General features: G+C 34.6%; 1 protein-coding gene across 1 annotated transcript in view; it reads right to left on the bottom strand.

Annotated features, from left to right (window-relative positions):
* Window positions 1-4194: 4194 nt before the first annotated feature.
* The window catches only part of LOC150102708 (neurexin 1-like), a 144502-nt gene continuing 127369 nt past the window's right edge, over window positions 4195-21327 (bottom strand). The window contains exons 13-17 of the mRNA XM_090398723.1: window positions 19118-19296; window positions 15582-15753; window positions 11002-11252; window positions 9313-9403; window positions 4195-5273 (exon numbers count right to left, since the gene is read on the bottom strand). Coding sequence (XP_090254849.1) covers window positions 4564-5273; window positions 9313-9403; window positions 11002-11252; window positions 15582-15753; window positions 19118-19296 — 1403 coding nt within the window. The 3' untranslated portion in view covers window positions 4195-4563. The remainder of the gene's footprint in view (window positions 5274-9312; window positions 9404-11001; window positions 11253-15581; window positions 15754-19117; window positions 19297-21327) is intronic.

The raw sequence follows: 21327 nt of genomic DNA, 5'->3' as shown, positions 1-21327 counted from the left end.
ACATTAAATTTACGCTGGCACTGTGTGTATTATTAACTATTATCTGTGAATATAAAGCTTCGATGCACAAAAAGTAATTTTTATCACTCCTTTGTTGGTAGGCACTGGCAGTTGAAGAAATCTAGAACTCCAATTATGCTGGCTTAAAGTCGTACAGTTAAATTGAATTAGCGAGCCCACAGTATAATTCTTCTACGGTGTAATTATGAGCAAAAAAGTGGTCTAGTCTGTCTCGTTTACAACACACAGGTAAAAAATGCAACCCAAACAAACGGAGTACTCCAGAGATTTAGGAAGTAAAACACAGATGAAGTAATTTTCTCATGACCTATTTGTACGATAATGTTCGAGTAGTCACCAGTCTACCACCAGGGAAAAAAAAATTTACCTTGGTTGTTTCGCGGTGGATTTAGTTAAAATCTCTGAGTTATCGTGGCAGCGTCGAAAATTAAAAATGCATTTCATTCTTCACTTGTTCATTCTTCTTAAAGACAAGTGACATCTTACAAAATTAGATAGTTATGACTGTCAATAGCAATTAAACCGTTGCTAGCAAAAACTGTCATAACAGCGAAGTAGCTAATCGTCCTACCAGTTCGAACACGTTTACTAAATATCACATTTAAGTGTTAAGTTCCCACGACATTGAAACACAAAGCTATATTCAACATTTTCATAACAATTCAACCTACCTTAAATATGCCATTCTTAAATATCCTCTCGTCGAATGTAACACGTTATTTTTTCGTTTTAGTTGGACACACAACTATACGCAGCCATTTGTCTAATGACATCGCAACTTTGCAATTGTCGCAGCGCCCTCTAAGACTTGGGTAGCATATTGTGGAAAATATTATTAATTTCATTTATTATATTTCAAAAATGTTTTGGTTCCTTTTTTTCGTTAACAGAGTAAAAAGGCAAGACGACTTCCTGACATTTAGCTTCTGACCGGTTCTCAGAACAAAAAACATGGAAAACAAATAACAGGGAAAAGAGGATAAATTTAAAAAAATGTTACACAGTATTTACATAATCCCTTCGTAATAGAAGGGCATATTTATAGGAAATCAAATCGTTGTTGTAACTCATCCAGCAGGAGCAGGTTTATATGCAATGCAAGCTGTTATTATTTCAACCTTTCACCGGAAGATTGAAGTCCACAGGACTTGATCTCCTTTGGTGAAAGGTTGAAGTAATAGGTTCCTGGTGCTTTGAAAACTAAGTTCTCTGAATTGAGGTCTCAAAGCATCAGCAGATCTAAGTCCAAGGGACTTAGATCAGCAGATCTTGAGGTCTAAGTTGAGGTCTAAGTTGCTGCTGCTTAGGTCTCCAAGGAGACCTAAGTCCAGGAGAAATTAGGTCTCCTTGAATCGGGAGTAGCAACACCATTAATTGCATAAAAGATGCTTAACCAAGCGTCATCTTTCCTTTATCAAGAACAATACGAATGCTTTTCGGTATTCATGTGAAACAACTGTCACCGAAGTTGTGTTAATGTGATGTGATGTAATATAAAAAAAATACACGAACTCTTTATTCAGTAAAGATAAAACTTGATTTAATGAGTACATAAAATAAATTAACAAAACTTCAAATTCTTGTCCACTGGTTGCACGAAAACTTGGGATTTTTTTTTTCTGAAATCGTAACAAACTAGTAATGACATTAAATTTTGATACAAAATCCACTTTGACGGGTCTTTCCATTAAAATCTCCCGTTAACAGGCAATTACCATAAACTGAGAAAAAGTCTATTCTCGTGCTTCGTATTCTCCTTTTGGTGGAATAGTAATAGCCTCATACAAGTCATGTAACATGTAATAAATCTTAAGAAACTTACCAACAAAATTTGAAATAATTAGAGAAAAAAAAAGAGCTTAATTATATAACATTGTTGAGTTGCTTCTTTGCAACCGTTATTTAAGTTGATGAACTAACGTTTAGCTGATCTACATTCATTTTATTGCATTAAAAACGTTATCAAATTACAATTAAACTAACTCATAAGTGGGTGCATACAACGTTTCGATAGCTGCTGCTTCTTACTCTCAAGTCCTCAAATGACAATGGTTGAATTCAACTAGTTCTCAGCTAATGAGCAAACTCGTATAATTTGTTTTGAAACAAACAAATAAAAAACACTGACGTTATATTTAAAATAAAATTTCGGACACGCGCATACAGAGCAGTAACTGTTATTGGATCATAAATACTTGATTTCAATTGCAAGCTGTATCCATATACAATGCACAAAAGTTATTCATTGTCGAGATATAAATAACACAAAGCAAAAATAAAAAAATCACAAACTTTGTCAGCATAAAGCTACTACGAAGGATAAGCGAAGAGGGTTGTTATAAGTATTTTAGTTTCAAAACTAAATTACTAAGCAGGATTATAATCTGGAGAGCTAATTCCAACTTGCATCATCGTACTTTTCCCACGTTTTTTTTTTTTTTTTTGGTAGAGGAAGGATCTTTATTTAGGCGATATTGTTTCTCCTTCAGTTGCACATCTTTCATTGATTATATACGTCACAGGAAGTGTGTTGTGCAGTGCTAATTTTCCGAGCAGCTATGACTCCGCACGCATCATTCAGGGAGACATCCAAATGTCATAAAGTAACTGTTGAAGGGCTTTAATAAGAACTTGCTGAATTGGTTTTCTTATTTCGAGATTAATTAACACCCATCGAAACGTATATAGTATTGTGTTTGAAAGCGAAGATATTTCCATCGTACACTACCAACGATTACTTTTTCTTTCAGTAGGCATTGTCAGCTTTCTGTGATTATTGTGGAACCGGATGTAAATAAAATTATTGGAAGTAACCTTACTCTGCGAATGATGCACGCAGTTAAATTATCTTTGATTGCCGATCATTTCGCTTTCCCCGCAATAATAACCATACCCGGTAATATGTTATATTGTACATAGATTTCTAACTAATCATGACGTCATGAGTTGTCAACGTCACTTCCTGTGACGTCTGCTCTTGAGTTTCGCGCATGAGAAAGTAATACAACCAGAACAATACCGCCTTCCATTAAAAATAAATAAATAAATAAATAAAACTAAAGTTAATCAGCCATCCGTTCCTGTCCACTTGCATTTTTTTAACAAAATAATCCTACAATTGTGCTTCGCCGAAAATGATATGCAAAGAAAACAATTGCATCAACATTGTGTGTAAAATGTAAATTATTTTTATAATCGAACTCGATCATCTCCAAACTTGTGAATCGATTCACTGAAAACAAAAGTGTATTATGATTGATTTTGATCCATTCTTTCGCAGTCAAAAGAATGCGAAGGAAAAACGAATATCCGGTACCTTTCCCACTCTAAATGTCCTGCACCAACATTAGAAACAGTATAACAGTACAACTGACTTATGACGAAATAGCTATAAAATAATTGCAGATAAAATGTTACACTGAAGCACATGAAGAAAGAAATATAATGGCAGTTGAAGAAATGTCGAGTTATGGTTAGCGTAAGATAAACTGTACAAGGTTCTAGAATACTCAAAAACATCAAAGTTTGAAACTTAATTCTAAACTCTTCATTACTGGGCATATCGCTGAAAAAATGTTGACGTACACATAACTGCTAAAATTATCACCAATGCAAGGCAAATTTCATGTAGTACGTCATCACAAGGAATGCTGTAAATTGTTGCTGTTACTTTCTTGGTAACAACAGTGCAAAACCATAAATGACATTTATTTGACAACGATTTTACAAGCAGTCGAAACGTTGTAGCTTACTCTCTCTCTGTAAAATGAAAATCGGGGTATGAAATATTTGAATAACTTGGCAGCTACTCTTTACAAAAGAAAATGAGATCTATTTCTGCACAAAAAGAATATTTCTATGGCAACTCTTGCTTTGGTAGATTAATAACATAACAAAGAGATGAGTGCAACATGCTAAAGCACTTAGACCTGGCAAAAATGTCAGATTTTCCTAATTTATTGAAATGGGCCAAACCTGCACCTTTGATGGTCTTTAATATGAAGGTTTTTTTTTCGAAACTTATTTTGGAGAATTTGATTCACTCATATTCTTCTAGAAGAATTATTTTTTTTATTTCGTTTGAAAAAATGGAGCATCCCGCATAATTTTTAAGTTAGTTTCGAGACGGTCTTCTAAGGTAGACTAATCGATACTCGTGGACAGCTGGGGGGAAATGAAAATCAGATTACTGATCATGTGAACTGATGCTGGCATGGTGCTGGTGCACGTGACACTACTTTCTGATCGTACCGTGCAGCCTGACGAAAGCACAAAGGTAGTTAGAACATGCGAGGGGAGTTCTCTGGTGTTGTCAATGTGGATGGCTCAGATACAGGTCCTGGAATAAAAACTTCTGCCGCGGTTAGGAAAGAGCACAAGTAAGCACGTGGCCATGTATGTACGTTTATGTGTTGGTCATGTGACGTGTTATGTGTGTGTGCGTGTGTGTGTGTTGTACACACTAACAGTGTGTTTTGTAACCACGCGGCCCTTGGTAGAAACTGCAGTATGGAATTTAACTAAGTATGTCGTCCACTGTTCCTACACGTACCATTCTTTAAGGTCCTTATTGTCTTTCTTCTTGGACAGTTTCGTGAGCTTTTCACCAGTTTTCACACTTCCGTTCATATGAGATTGTTGTCCATTGAGCAGAGGGGGGCTACCGGAAACAGCCGAAAACTGGTAATTTTTACTTTCGTCTATTTTGTACGAACCTTCCGTCCTGTTACGTAACTTGTACACGATCAGGGCGATGAGCACGATGGCGATCAAAGCCCCTGCAATGATCCCTATCACCAAGGCAGTGTTGTCGGCAGAACTTTTAGATTTTTGGTTTGGCTTCTGTCTGTCCTTACCAGACCCTGTAATTTCAGGTATTGGAACTTCAAATACCGCTGGGGGTAGTCGAGTGGTCTTGTCGCTAACCGATGCAGAAGTAGTGCTGTCTTCTCCTATTTGCTCGAAATCTGAAGTTGATATGGTGACGTCACCGTCGTGGGTGCCTCCTGGTCCTCCCGAGTCTGGCAACTCGAAGACATCCACGTCAACATCGCTGTCCGGTATCAGCTGTTCTGTAGGGAGGGGACTGATCTCTCCAGATCCGGATCCGTTGTCCACACAGTCCTCATCATCGCATAGTCTGTCCTCCATTCCTACCACGACTGGACGGCCTCCCGACAAAGCTGATGATGGATCGCTAGTTGTAGATTGAGCGGTGGGCACGATGTATACTGGAGTGATTAAGTCGTCACCTAGGGGAAAAGGAGAAAGCACATTCGGGAATTAGTTTGGATTGAAATGTGTAACATCAATAGTTCTTAATAAACATTCAGACGATTCTCACCTAACACATCAGACGTTGGTTTGACTGATGTAATTTACTTACTCCAGTTTTTTTCGTTTCAACACATCTCTATGTCAAATATTTAAAAAAAAGATTTTTTTTCAGGAACCGGAAGCTTACAGTAATAATCCTGTGAGGATTATTCTCGTCCTACCCGCACATCAGTCATAGGAGAGATAGCGAGTAGCTACCTGCGGATCGATGCTGTTTATCATGGCAAAGGAAGTACTAGAATCGACGCACGCTATTTCCTTTTGATGCGTTGTGTACACACACACACACACACACACACACTGATATAGTTGGTTAACTGTTGCCAAAAGTTCTCCGAGTTGGTGATATCAATTTGTAGCCACTTTCCTGAATAGCCGGCCTTCCTGATGAATAACAGCCACTTCTGTACACTGCGGGGGTAATTAATTACGTTGCAAGCTAAACGTTCATTTAAAACATCAGTTCCAGTAGAAAGATGTTTATTATAGACCCCCTAGAAATCACACTTCAGCATATCGGACTTTCACAAGAGAATATTGGTAAAGGAATGGTCCCAATAAAAGACACTCACTTTTCGAATCCGCTCACGTAAGTATACAGGAAGGTAGTGCAGCTCCAAAGATGCGTGTGCAAAACACCATTACATGTAGGGAAGCAGCGTTATTGTGGAAACAGTACAGAATATCTGGTTTTTTGTAGCTCAGAAAATGTGCTTGTTTTCTGGGATTTGATGACATGAAATCGTATCGTTTGTCATGACAGATGCTAATTTTAATTGTTCATATTTGCTCGCTGTCCATTGGCAAAGGAAACAAATTTTAGCACGATACTATATAAAAAAAGTTCTTGTCTTTAAACGCAGGAAGATGAGATGGGAATTCGTATAAGATTTCTTACTTCATTTCCTCCTGCATTTATGGTTACTGGAGCAGTAGACAGAGGTCGCCAATGATTCTTTGCGAGAAACTTTTGAGCTCGTACATTTTTAATGATGTAGTTCGGGAAGAGGGGGGGGGTTCGACTGAACTCAATAAATTCTGATAGATCAGTGTCATAAGACAATAGGCCCTTCTGACCTTGGGCATTCAACAAGCCCATGTGGATCGATTTCAAAGGTATCTAGGCTATTTTTGCTTCCCCTCTTCAAATTTGTATACATGGAATTGGTTCTTCATGTTGAAAAATAAGGAATATTGGTAGACATATTTTATAATGTCAACTACCGTTTCTCTTTATATGCAGCTTTCTTCGTCAAAGGAATTCCTGGATTTCCGGAAAATGTAAAGAAATGATGGTACATTAAAAGAACGGTAATTTTTTATAGTATACATTGTAATACTTCAATTGTATTTGCCATTTCTGGTAGCTATTTATTATTTATTAAACATTGTTTTTATCATCAGTCTCATACGGAGGTGGCAGGAATGCTTGCAAAGGCTGAGTGCGCGTAACTGCCTGTTAGAATCAATGATGATATTGATGAAATTTTAGCATGCTATTCATCATCAAAGGACGGACAACATACTAAAATATTACATTCTTTTAATTATAATTAAGTGCATTTGAAAAATAAAGTAGAAAAATAAACTTTATTCAAAATAATAATAATTTCAGCCTTTTTTTTATCTCAAAAACTTTTTTCTCAAATATTTAGCAATATAAAAAATAAATGAAATTCATTAGAAAATAATAACATATTATTTTATATTGAAATACATATTTTTAAAATATTTATATAAAACATTTAATGAGTCAATTCAAATTTTAAAATATCTAAAAAATTATAAACAATCGCTATTTCTGTCACTAAGACGAGTTCTCATCTTGATTACAAATAAACCTCTTGCAAGAAAGATCAACTCATTTCACGTATTCCCATGAACCTAACCGAGACGCCGTTTCTTATAAATTCATTTCAAATATATATTTTTTTAAAACTAGGATTGCTTTCCAAACAGAGATTCAATACATTGAGACTATATTGAATAGTTATGTAGCAGAGACATAAATATCGTCTCCACAGAGTCAACGAAATAGTTTTCTTTTTCGTCCAGATGTTTCTTTCTTCTAAACGTCTATCAGTTTTGGAGAAATTACAATTCCCTCCAACCAATGAATGCTGATTTAATATTTCACGTGGATGTTAACCCTGAGAACATACTAACAATCCTGGGCTCAATGCAGAGCAGTTAGGCTAATTAACGACTAATCTATCGTAAAATCCTTCCATTATCTTTTACATAGATACTACTTCTGCTTGCATTTTAAAGATATTTCCATGGTTACTGTTCATCACAATTTGCATCAGCAATCTCTACTTTTTTTTCTTCTAATTTGGTTAAGAAAAGTGCAACAGATACCTAAAGATAACGTTAACCTCTTTGCGTTATTCTTCTTATCTAGCTCTTGTACAAATCACGAAGGTGAATCACCGTCTACTTTACCTGGAACATTGCGTTACGAGCTTCCTTTAGCCTTCAATCAGAAAAACATCAGAAGAATCTTGAACAGCTCGGATACAAAAAACTTATTAATCCTCACGGTACCCCACCCAATGTGCTCAAGAGACATGCTCCTGTACTAATGCTGGTTGGTTATCATCTCCACACTATATTATAATCTACCAACATCCACCCTAAAGTCAATCATGTACAGCTCCACAATCAACTTTTTCAACATCTGGAAAACTGTCGACTGCTCAGTGACGACCAATATGGATTCTGCTAGTCAAAATCCATAGCAGATCTCACCCACCTACATATGACATGGAAAGCATCGGAGAAACTTGTGCTGCTACATTGATACTTCCAAGCCATTTGATAGGAATTAGCATCGGGGGCTTCTCAGAAAATTTCCATATAATTTTCCTTCCAATCTTTGTAACTGATTTATCAGTTTTCTTTCGGATCATTCACTGCGAGTTTCGTTAGAGGTATTCTCTCTTTAGATTTTCCTATTAATTCAGGTGCTCCTCAGGGCTCTATTTTTCTGATGATAACATTCTCCATTCCTTCTACTCATAAAATATTGACAAATCTTGAGTGCTCGAACAACTTAAAAGCTTCAAAATCTTCTACTATCAAGTGCTTTAAACATTGATTTTCATACCGTCCTTTGGTAGCGTGACAACAATATTGTTAAATTTATTGCTTCCAAAATAATTTTGTCTTTTTTTCGCAAAAAAAATATCAGTTCTTCCCCCCCCCTCCACTACCACCACTGATAATGTTCAGCTCAATATTGAAGATCAGATCTCGCTTCGCGTGACACTTTTAGCATTTCCTGGCATAATAATATTACTTCTACAGCATCTTAAACAAACAATCTTTACAATTTTTTCATTTAAGACGTTATCTGTCGTCCACGGTATTAATGTACTGACGATGTATTTTAGTGACCTGGGTTCGAATCCCGTCTAGTATGCGAAGAACCATTATCAGAGTTTTTCAACTTAAGGTCTGTTTAGCCGATTTCATACGGAGGTAGGAAGTTTTACCTCTCAGAATTTCCATCCTGAAAATGCGTAAACCGCTATAAAAACGCATATATGCAATTTATAGACACAATACACTAGCCTTATAGCCTTAGTTGTTTTGGCTGTAAATCAAAAAAAAAAAAAAATGAAAATGTACTGCAGACTGAACGACCCAAAATATGGAGATAAAGACAATGTGTACTACCTCCCTTAACAAAAACTTGATGGAAGTAAAAACCTCCGTCAAGTTTTTGTTAAGCTCATGAATAAAAATAAGTCAATGATTTTGGTTATCTGAAGTAAATACATTCCACTTAGCGGCAAAAATTAAACTGAATTTATTTTTAAATGTAACAAAAATGTGACATTTATAAAAGAAGAAAAACCCATTGTTACTATTATAATCCAGCTTAATCAAATAAAGCAATACTACCAATTAAAAACCAAGTTCAGAAAGAAGCTATGCATCTGAACGTACCTGAACCAACGTCCACTGCTCCACAATCATCTTCATCATCCCAGCATCCTGATCCCGCTCCAGACGAAACCATGTCTTCACCTTCTGTCACCTATATTATGTACCGACATTAGAGAATTAGATTCAAAATTAATGCACGATTTATCTGTTATTTGACTTAAACATACTTTCATAAAGCGTGCAATTTACTCCAGTACATCTTAGAATTCATACATCTGCTAGGTCAACTTCTTCCATTAAAGTGGAGCACGTCAGTTACCTTATGTTAAATCTACAGCACGCATTTGAAATCATCATAACACTGAAGTGTTTCGCTTTCTATCGAACAACGCTGTAGGCTATTTGCCACTACTACAATTAACTACTGTGAAATCCAGGCCAAGTTCCCATAGCATCAGTGCTACGGAACTATAGTAAACCTTCCGAAACAAGCAATTCTTTTGGCCCAGAGTAGTTTGCAACAACGAGAGCTGGGTGCTCTCTCTGCATTTGTAGTTTAATATATTCGGTTCAATGAAGTGAAATACACGTGTTTACAGGATATAAATCTTGTTCAGCGTCTTCGCTGACTACCGGCAGGATGGGTGGATTGTGGCCGACTGAATCTTGCCTGATTTGCTATATAATCATGCTTTTTTGTGAGAAAACGTCTACTTATTAATAATAATAACAACATTTAAATATTTCAGGGACAATTTCAAGAATAAAATCTCTCTCTTTTTTTTTTTCAAAAAGAATTAAAGAGGATTTAAAAAGTGAACTAATCTCCCATTAATTGACCTTTGTTAGTAATAATAACATAAACACTTATTACAAGTACATCCCCGCCATTTGCGCAACTTAGTTTCTTGTTATGAGACTAACCCTAGCATAACGTAGAGATTCCTAACCGTTTTTTAAACTATTGTTCCTCAAAACGGTGAACTTGATTTTCGGGTTCCTATCGGTGCAATAGTTATAAAATATAATAATGACTTTAATAACGTAACGTATTATATAAAATAAATAAATACTCTAACGCTTTTATTCCTGAAAAAAAAAAGGAGTAGGCGAATAGTTTCAGCCCTAACTTTCTAAGGATCGATGGGCAGCCATTCTCGACTCAGCCGTCGCTGATAGCTAGCATAAGGCTAATAATGTTATAGGCATCCAGGAAGCAGAATATGGCAAACAACTGCTGCCATCTTGTGGTCCCTAACCTTAACGCAATATATTAAATAATAATAATATGAAATAATATGAATTCTACGGTCGATTTTATTGAATTTCGAGATGAAATTCATTAAAATTCAGTTTCAGAATTTTACTCACTGATGCCAAAGATCGGCTAACTAGGGAATTGGATGAAAAAAAAGACTTAAAAAAGTTCATCTAGTGGGCAGCTAGAATCGAAATTATAATCTAGTGTCTACAGCGCTATGGAGGTAAACGTCATTTTCACAAGGCCACACAGCCACCATATATATAAATATTATTATTCTTAATATATAAAATTAAATTATTATTCTTAAGTTTATTTAATTATAAAATGTTATGCGGAAGAGTTCTACGAAACTTTTTTCTTTTTGAGAAACAATTTTGAAAAATAACTTGCTGAATTATGATACTTTTTCAAAGTGTGGTTTAAAACTATGAATATATTTTTCTTTTTTTAAGGGTGAAATGTGAAAATCAACATCTTAGAATTACCTGATGCAACTGAGGTGTTGGAGAAAGCACATTTTGATTTAGGTGGGATGGAATTGACATAAGAAGTTCTACGTCACCTTCCACTTCGACACGAGGATCGTCTTCGGCAGCCATGTCAAGTATCCGATGTCCGTTGAAAACCAGACCGGCTATCACTCCCTGGAAAGGTCGGTCTGTTTTGCCTCGAATCGGATTTTTCTTGCCGCCCACCTGAATTTTAGAGTGGCTGTTGAAGATGGTGAGCTGCCTGCCTGGGAATACACGCATACATAGGGATTAACCTTTTGTAGCTCAGAGTGCTTATTTTTTAGGTTGCTATTCTGAATATTTATTCATTTTGTATGCTCCTGTTTATCAGGATTTTATCCCTATTTAAAATAACGCATCGCAAAGCAACAATAATTTTTTGTTAAATTTATAAACAGCAAAATAGCAATTATTAAACATTATGTATTAAAAGTGGTAATACTTTAATTTTTTTTTCGTAGGTTACATCTAAACAGCTTACTTCCCAAATAGCATAATATTTATATTGTAATAAGTAAAGGGTGGGCATAAAAATGTATAAAACGTTACTGTTTGGAGACTGTAATTTCATTAAATGTAAAAGAATAAATTCTTATTTTGCGAAGTGTATCTAGGGAATTCGGATTTTATACACAAAAGCCGCATGCTCTAGATATACTCAGCAAAGAAGCATGTTGATACACTGAAAAGTGTGTTCATGCATCATCGCAGGAGCAGTTGTTATAACTCCCTCCCGAACATGTTCAAAATTACCAAAGTTTGTCCGATGAGCACCCAATAACTGTATCATACAACAATAATAACAGAGTTATTGGGTACTCAGTCCGAAGTTTGCTGTAAACAGAAGGGATAAAGATTATGATATAAACAACTTTCATACTGTGAACAAGGAAACTAGGAGAAGGATGTTATTTGTGGTGTGCGAGGGAAGCTCTTTAAGTAATGGAGTGAGTGTGAAGGTAAAATAGAAGAGAAAGTAGGAAATCACAACATTAAAAATTTAAAGTATTGTTCTTCTTTTCCATTCTCACAATCCGACGATCCGTTAGACATAAGGAAAAAAAGGGGGGTCGCAAAAAAAATTGAAACTGCGATCTAAGACCTGCGAACTCAGATTTGATCAGAAAAGTTGCATCTTTGAAGGCATTGGAATTTCAACCATCAAGAAAAAACAGAATGCGTGATTCCCCCCCCCCCCCCAAAAAAAACCGTATTAAGTCAACTCAACCAGCCGCGTCTGTGTAAATGAGTCTCCAATTTATTTATTTCCTCTGCCGTGAGCCTCTTTTACGGGGAGGTACGGCACCATCTCAATCCCCACCCCCTAATTTTATCCGGGCACGGAATTGGCATAATTACGAATCGCGACTATGGCTGGGTCTTAAATATTCCAGACTGTAATCCCTGTGTGTTCACGGGGCTGGTTTGCTTGTTCTGTGGACGAAAAACCCGAGTTTCCAGGTGAAAAAATCCCCCATCTTTATGAGACCGGCTAACTAACCTTTCGTCGAAAGAGACCAGATAAGGGTTCCTCACTCACGGACGGGAATCGAACCCAGGTCTTTCCGACAAAAGGACTTCGTCTACACCAACTGAGCAACGAAGGATCTAGTCGCCAATAGAGTTAACTGAAATATGTATTAGTTAATATCACATTGTTTATAATTTAGAACATGATTTATATAAAATAAGACCCAATGTATATAAGATTTTGAAACACTTAAATGCAGATACCAAAGAAAACATAAAATTAAACACCGAATTGAAATTAGAAGAATTTCTAAATTACTACACAGAATTCTGGACAGATAAATATTTTAAAAAAGACAACTGGCAAACAATTAACGAAAATGAAAAGGAAATAACTAAAGAAGAATTAGAAATCAGCCTGAAAGAAACAAGAAACGGAAAATCACCTGGAGAAGATAAGCTAGGTTCAGAACTATATAAATACGCAGGAACAAGATTCAAAGAAAGACTCTTATTATTTTTAAATAAAATTTATTCAACTGGTATACCCCAATAGAATGAAAAAAAAAAGCAATTGTTATTCCTATCTTTAAAAAAGGTAATAGAGATGACCCTAAAAACTATAGAGGTATCAGTATACTAAATTCCTGTTACAAAATATATAGCAGAATCTTAAATAACAAACTAATGAAATATTCCGAAAACTTTATTTTAGAAGCACAGAATGGATTTAGAAAAGGACGATCATGTATAGACCCGGTCGTTTGTCTAAAATTAATAATCGAGAAAAGAAGAGAATACAATTTAGAAACACATATTACATTTATTGACTTTGAAAAAGCATTTGACAAAGTTAAAAGAAACATATTATTTAACATATTAAAAGAAAGACAAATACCAAATAATATCCTAAAAGCTATCACAAGTATATATGAAAATAATCAAATACAAATAAGATTAAATCACGAGCTATCATATACGAGAGAGATAAACCAAGGGGTCCGACAGAAACGTCCCCTCTCAGCAACTCTTTTCAATATTTACTTAAATGAAATAATAATAAAATGGAATAAAAATTTCCATCAAGGTATTAAACTTTCTCCTACAGTGAACTTAAACACCCTCCTTTTTGCCGATGACCAAATAATAATTACAAATTCTGAAGATAACTTACAGAAAGCTATTTTAGATCTAAATGAGATAACCAAAGATGGTATGATAATATCAACAGAAAAATCAAAAACTATAGCCTTTAAAGGACGAGATCCAGAAAAAACTAAAATAGTAATAAATAATAAGATCTTAGAACAGGTGAATTCATTTAACTACCTAGGATGTATGATCACATATGAAAATGAAAAAGATATAAACGTAAAAATTGCAAAATATTTAAAACTAACAGGTGTAATTAACTCTATATTTAAACCAAACCTAGTTCAAAAACAAACCAGACTAAAAGTATACAATACATTATTGGCCCTACCAGTCTTAATGTATGGAAGCGAAATCTGGACAATAAAACAAAAAGACAAACAAAGATTAATAACAGCAGAAATGAAGTTTATGAGAAAAACTGCAAAGTATACCCTATTTGATCACAAAAGAAATGAAGAAATTACGAAAGAATTAAACCAAGGACCAGTAATAGAAAAAATTAAAAAATATAAACATAAATGGATGGAACACGTTCAAAGAATGAAAACAGAAAGATTACCAAAACAAGCCTTAAAGTACAAGCCATTAGAAAAAAAGAAAATCAGGACGTCCTCTTAAACGATGACTTCTAAGGCTGAAACAGGCCATGCTAGGTCTCAGTCCTTGATACGCATGATGATGATGACATTACGCCTGGACGGTATGCAACAACAAAAAGAGAACTGATGAAATGATGTTGAATTAGCATGAACATGGGGGACGCGAAAGAGAAAAAAAAATTATCTATCAGGAACTAATACTAGAACTTGATCGAATGACAGTTAAAGAGGACTTCTCAAAAGTCCTACTCATAGAAAATCATATACAAAGGGAAGTAAAAATGAGAGAAGTTGGATTTGATTTATTGTTTGCATTTCGACATGAGGCGCCTTCATAGAGCAGGCGCAAGAAGGATACATGATCTTTGTTTTGCAAAATTTTGAAATGAAATTTCACGAGGTAAGGAAACAAGTCAACGTAATCCCAAAACTGTGAGTAGAATCTGGTATCAATGAATATATAAATAAATCTTGAGTAAACCTAATATTTCTCACTCCCAAATAGGAGTTAAAAATATATACTTCCCTACGCCAAAGGGTGAGTAACGTATGATCGGATTTTTAAAGTCAATTATGTGGATCCGTTTGTAGTCTGTAATTAGTAGTAAACATGTGTCTTTTCTCTGACGATCTAGCATCACAGAATCACCGAGAGGATATACAGACTTCAGGCAGTGAAGTTAGTCTATACGATGAATTAGCAGTGTATCTTTAAATAGACTTGATTCTTAGAAGCCGTTAAAGACCAGATATCTATTTTGTTTGGAACAACCGTTTTACCAGTTTTCTGTAAGAAAAGGTGTATTCTCAGGCCAACTTGTCTGTTTTGCGAATGTGTAGGTATCGTTCTTCCCATTAAGCCATAAAACTCCTGGTCATCAATGATAAACTTTAAATGCATTTGATAGGTAACACAGTTGATCACGAGTCGTAACAAGGAAATGGGAAGAAAGATGAAGAATGGTTCATGGTGTTACAGGAAAGCGATTTGAGAGGTTCTTAAAAACTGTGGAGATACAGAGAACCTGCAGGAGCTAATTCAGTCTAGAGCGAGAATGAAGACAAGACAAAAATATGACGCTAAAAAAAACATGGAAATAATTATTTTACGTTTTCGCAACGTGAAACAAATAATCAGGAACACAAGTAACAACAATAACAAAATCGTAAAAAAAATATGAGATATTAAAATACAAGAACTTCTTTTTAGGATTTTATTATTATTTTTTATTCATAAAAAATATTTTCGTAAAAGCATTATTATACTTCTGGTGATCTACCGGTCACTCTAGAATAACCAAAAGTCCTTTGTGTATAGTGGTTACTTACCCTTGGGATGTTTTGTCCTAACATTATGGTCGTCGATTTGAATTGTGGAATTTGGTCCGGACCTAGTAAAGCGAATGACGTGGTACTGACCATCACTTACAGTGACACTAAGTTCACCGATTGGGTGGTCTTCGGTACCCATATTGTATACCATAAAGACGTTTCCATCAACCTAGAAATAAAAATATTTTTTGATAATTGAAAGAATGTAAAGGATCACGTCTTTAAAAATACGATGAGCCTCAACCACAACATATTATAAGAAATTTTATCAAATGTAATTGAAAGTTTGTTCATTGCTCTTGACCAAGCTGACCTTTCTAAAAGATGTTTCTTCAGTTATTACATAGTGCAATCTTTTCGTTTATATAAATTACTGGAAATCATAGAGCAGACAGAAAGCAATAAATTTCATGCAAATAATGAAGAATTATTGAAAAGTACACGGCAAAGAAAATAATAAATTATTGGCAAAACGATAAATCACGTGCAGAAACATTAATTTATTGGCAGACTATATTAATCGTAAGCACTATTCACTTATTGACCAGGGAACACTCTGGAAATGATGCTGGAGTCAACAAAATGCATTATCCTGCTAAAATGAATCTCACCGCGCTTCAAACAAACAAAAAAATACGCGTATATCATAACGAAAACATCTTTTGACACCAAGCTGGTGAAATAGAATGCGTCATTTTCCTGTTTCCAGACTCAAGATGTCCTCTACTCCAGCTGCGAGACAGTCTACAGATCTCCGATCTATTTGTACAGGGGAATTATCTACTACGGCTTACAAAAGCGCACTACGATTCAGATCAAAAAAGATTTAATTAAAATATTACGTTTCTGTTTATATTATATATATATATATATAAATCATGGCATAACAACAAATGTTCACTTTATAGAAGTTTACAGGTGGTTGAGACATATGGCTCAAGCGCCTATGATTTATAAAGTGAACGGCTCAAGCACCTTATAAATTGTCACGCCATATGGTTCAAGCGCCCTGTACTCTTCTGTGCAATAATCCAACCCAGTAGAATGAAATAACCCGAAATAGAATTTATCGCTCCACTGAATCAGTTTACATCAATGAAACCGAACGAGGTCTTTCTGCACAACACTCTAAACCAAACAGGAACGTCACAGGAAGTGTGCATAAAGCAAATATCCCTGAGGTGATTTTTTAAGCTGATCGTATCCTCCAAAATGACTTCTTTATTTTTAGTTGGATAAATAATCATTAGAGAATAAGAATAATAAAAAGTTTTTTTAACATATTATCATAATTTCCTAGCATGTACTCTCTCATGAGGATGTATAGGATGTAGCCAAAACTCGATAGTTGTAAACAATTACATTTTCATTACAAATTTCCAGTATTTTTTTTGCAAATATATTTGAGAAATGATTTTATTCACAAAAAACAGAATTTACAAATCAATATCTCAATTATTTTTGGAAGTTTTTTTTTTAATTGTTGAAATGTTCATTTCTGTAATCATACGTCGCATCCGTTACCGTGAGGCTTCCACCAGTGAGTGAGTGAAGATCCTGATTTTGTAAACATAAGGAGTGGACTCACCTTACAGAAGTTTCTTTTCTTGAGAATCGCATATAAAATATCAAAGAATAAAATCAATTTTTCAGAAAATCAAATATTTTCGGTTCTTTTCTGTGCGGTGATTCTATACATCTCATCTCATGTTTCCTCTCTCTCTCTCTCTCTTTCTTTCTTTCTAAATAGTACTGATATTTGTCGTGACTCTTCAATACGTTCCAGAACGTGGTTGTGTACACGTCTGTCGTTAAATGAATTATCGGAATAATGTTCCTAAAACAAAATACAACGTTACAGCTTTTCTCAGATGCTGTTGTTTCTATACATCTAAACATATTTTTATGTACATCAAAAACATCATTTTTTATTTATTTAGTCTAAAATATATTTCTTTGAATAATAATGATTCAATACATCCGTAGCATCAACATTTTAATATTAAGCATGAATGTCTGTGCAATATAAAAAATTTAGAGCTCCCGTTTGGATTTTCTTTCTAAGGAAAATTCTATGGGAATGTATTGAATGTATCTTGTGATGCTCGAGGATATACTCGCGATCAAGAAAGTAACGAAAATGTCTTTATTTATGCAATATTCCATTTGTGATTTATTACGAAGCAAATGTTACTGATTTACAAGCTAGCTGAGTTTCAGTTGAGCTTAATTATTAAAAAAAACAGTTACTACTTAATGCAAAATAAGAAAAGTTAAAAATAATTGAATAGAGTTATAACAAAAACACAACTTTCTTGAATAAAGTGGAGGGCAACATTTTACTGTATTTTTTTATCACGATGTGTGTCTTTTTAGGTCTTGCTTCCGAATCGAAGTTTTGAACTGCAAATATTGATTTAGAAAACATTTCCTCTCCTTTTGTTCAAAGTATCGTAAGATGATATTTGAATTCGCACGCTAACTCTGAATTACGCGAATTATGATGAGTATTAGGCTTACTAGTCCAAGGATAAATCGAAAAGCAGTTTCCAACTGTTTTAATTTGACATAACAGTAATATAATGAGCATTTCGGAATATAAGAATGAAAGACGACTCATTTCAAATGGATTTCACTGTTTTTGGCAGTTGGCGAAGTTGAAATCACCTCTAACATTACAAGCATGACTTTCTGTCTGTTGATTCATATGCCAGAAGAAAAAATGAAACGCGATTAAGATTTTAGTTCCAGAATATCGCACTAAACACTATTTATTCATGAATAAATTTACTTATCATGTATTTATTCATCACCTTCTGCTCCCTCTACTCCCCCCTCCCCCAAAAGTCGATATGAGAATATCAGCGCAAAAAGTAATGTTGACTTGGACAATAAATGAATCACTTCATCTTATTCAATGTTTGCTGCGGTCTTAAGTATTCCTGCTACGTCGATATGGTTCAACAACAATAACATCTTGACTATTAGGGAGTAGAAAGATCCTTCGTTATTCTCTTTATATTCCTGACAACCTTCATTGTTTGCTCTTTGAACGAGAACTTTGCTAGTCAACAAAGAAGCAAACTCAGCAAACGATTTGCTTTGAATGTGTCAACAATTGGTCATATTGTACAACAGAGTCATTAAGCTCTTGGTATGTTGTAACAATATTTTAATAAACGCTTAACTGAAAAGCTAATCTTAAACATTAGCTTTTCAGTAATATATTCTAAAATGTTCATAACGACATAATAACAAGTATTGAAAGACATATTTCTCAAATCCCTCTTATTTTATCGGTCAACAGTTATAATTATATTAGAAATTAGAATCTTTTCGAAGAACTCGTTAGGGTGCAAAGCAGTGTATTAGCAACTGTTTCATTGAAATGTAACGGTATATAAACAGAGTAATTACGGCTATTAAGCTACGATACTCCCTCCTCGGTTAAAATGAAGAAAAAAGGAATGTAAGTTTATGATGATATACTTCCAATCTTTCTAGAAAAAAATGCAACTAAGGATGATACTTACGATTTCTAGTTCCATGTAATCATTGCTACTTCCGCTGTCGATACGAACGAGGACGGCATTGTCGGCCATGGTTATAAATCCGATGGCCAGGAGATCACTTTTGGTGTCAGGCCTTTTTTCAGGAGGATATGTAAATGAGATAAGACCAGTCTTCGGGCCAAATCGGTACGCTATGCTTTCTAGAAATATAACAATGAAGATCGCTCACTTTATTTCAAGTCAAGTGGAATATTCTAAGGTACAATATTTTACGTATGTTCCATACAAAATATATAAATACAATATTAAAAAAAAGATTTAGAAGCACAGAAAGGGAGATATTCACTTAATAATGAATAGTTATTTCCTATTTTAATCATCTATGTGCTCCAATAGTTTCAGAATAACCTGTCCTCACAAAAATGCACAGAACAATGCACAATTATGCATAAAGCGACCCCTAGTATTCAACTCCAACAATGCAGGTTTTTAAACAAAATCATACAAAAATGTTAGATTTTTTGAGTACAACGCATCAATGCTATGATAAGCAACTACGTTTTTTAAGATTTTCCAGGAATGCAATAGTTGCTAGAAGTCTTCGGAGGTCACGATAACAGGTGAAGAAGAGGACGTTGACGTATTCTGATCAAGCATTTGGAACCCACATCTGTTGCTAAAAAGCCGGAGCCAAGAAATCGGTCAAGGCAACGTGGAACACCATTATCCCTAAGTCTCGCTTTGTGGTATGATGAGAGCATAGTAAAAAAAAATACATATATTAATAAAAAATAATAATAATAATAGCAGTAACGGAAACTGTATCGATTGAACATATGTTCCACGAAAGATCAGAAGAATTTCTCACCAGACGTTTGGAGCATTCACAGGCTATACGTTACTAAGAAACGTTTTTAAAATAAACCAACCTTTCGCCGTGATCAAACCTAAACGAACTTTTATTTGCAATTGAGATATATGCTATTAATCATAAATAAATAATTTAAAAAACGAAAAAGCTTTCAAGCAATGCATCATTATCCGTGTATGTAAGAATTCATATAAACTTGCACAAGAATGTTAGAAACTGCTCATAGCTGGAAGGACTACTCTTCATGACGACGAAAAGGTGATAAGTTGCAACTGTTATGCTCTACTGTGGATTGGTGAAAATCATCGAGTTTGTGAAAAATGTTTTTATATGACACAAAAACAGTGACGGTGGTGGTTTGGTAAGTGTCAGCCAACGTTACCCCAAAGTAAATAAATCAAAAATTCAAAGTCTTTCATTTGTCTTCGATATACTATGAAAGTGATGAGGTGATTTTAAAAGGGTAAGTAATTTATGCAAAAACAAAGATTAATTGTAAAGCTCGAACATTCAAGATAAAAATAGTGCACTTTAAAATAATGAAGCACATTTGAAACGATTTAAGACAGTTCGTAAACATATGAAGAAATCACAAAGCAAACCGAAGAACGTTTAAGGTTAGAAAAGATCCTGCATAGTAAACACTATTACATCTCGCTATTCCAGTAGCTGGGATCAAAGAGAAAAAAAAAAGTCAGGCTGTGCCTTCTCCTATTTCATCAAGAGAAAATAACAGCACACGCTCGTGCGACAGATGTTGCTGCAGTAGCAATAATCGACATGCGATTTGAATTAGTTTAAGCTCTTCCCTGTTGCCTATTTGGTCTCTAGTGATATATTCTTACTCTTGGATATTATTCGTTAATAACACTTTTAAAAAAAAATAATAAAGATTGAAACTTTTTTTCCTAGCGTGTAAATAAATAAGCCAAGTTTAATCAAACTTTTGCAAAAGATAATACCAAAAACTATGAAGAAAAAAGGGTTAATAAAAATGAGAACACCGAAAAAATATTACGGACAGGAACAGACAAACAGGCATTAAATCAGACAAATTAAAATACTAAATCCACAGAGAGAGAGAGAGAGAGAGAGAGAGAGAGAGAGAAGTGCAGTTAACTTGAAAAGGAAATAAAATAGAACAGATTAAAAAAAATAATTACCTGTTATATTTCAGCATAAATTAACTATTACACATGGAGAATAAATCTAAGTTGTGCTATTATGACCAAACTTTAAACTATTTATAAAAACGAATGCGTAAGTTTCTATGGTTTAGCCGTTTGGAGATAGCTTCTGCTATTGAGACCACATGTTTTATGATAAATAACAAGTTTCGTAAATCGTCAGACTTACATTG

The sequence above is a fragment of the Typopeltis vanoorti genome, chromosome 10, assembly GCF_054136105.1.
Source record: "Typopeltis vanoorti isolate ZY-2024b chromosome 10, IOZ_Tvanoo_1.0, whole genome shotgun sequence".
In the NCBI taxonomy this organism is placed as follows: Eukaryota; Metazoa; Arthropoda; class Arachnida; order Uropygi; family Thelyphonidae; genus Typopeltis; species Typopeltis vanoorti.
This window is presented reverse-complemented; position numbering and strand designations above follow the sequence as displayed.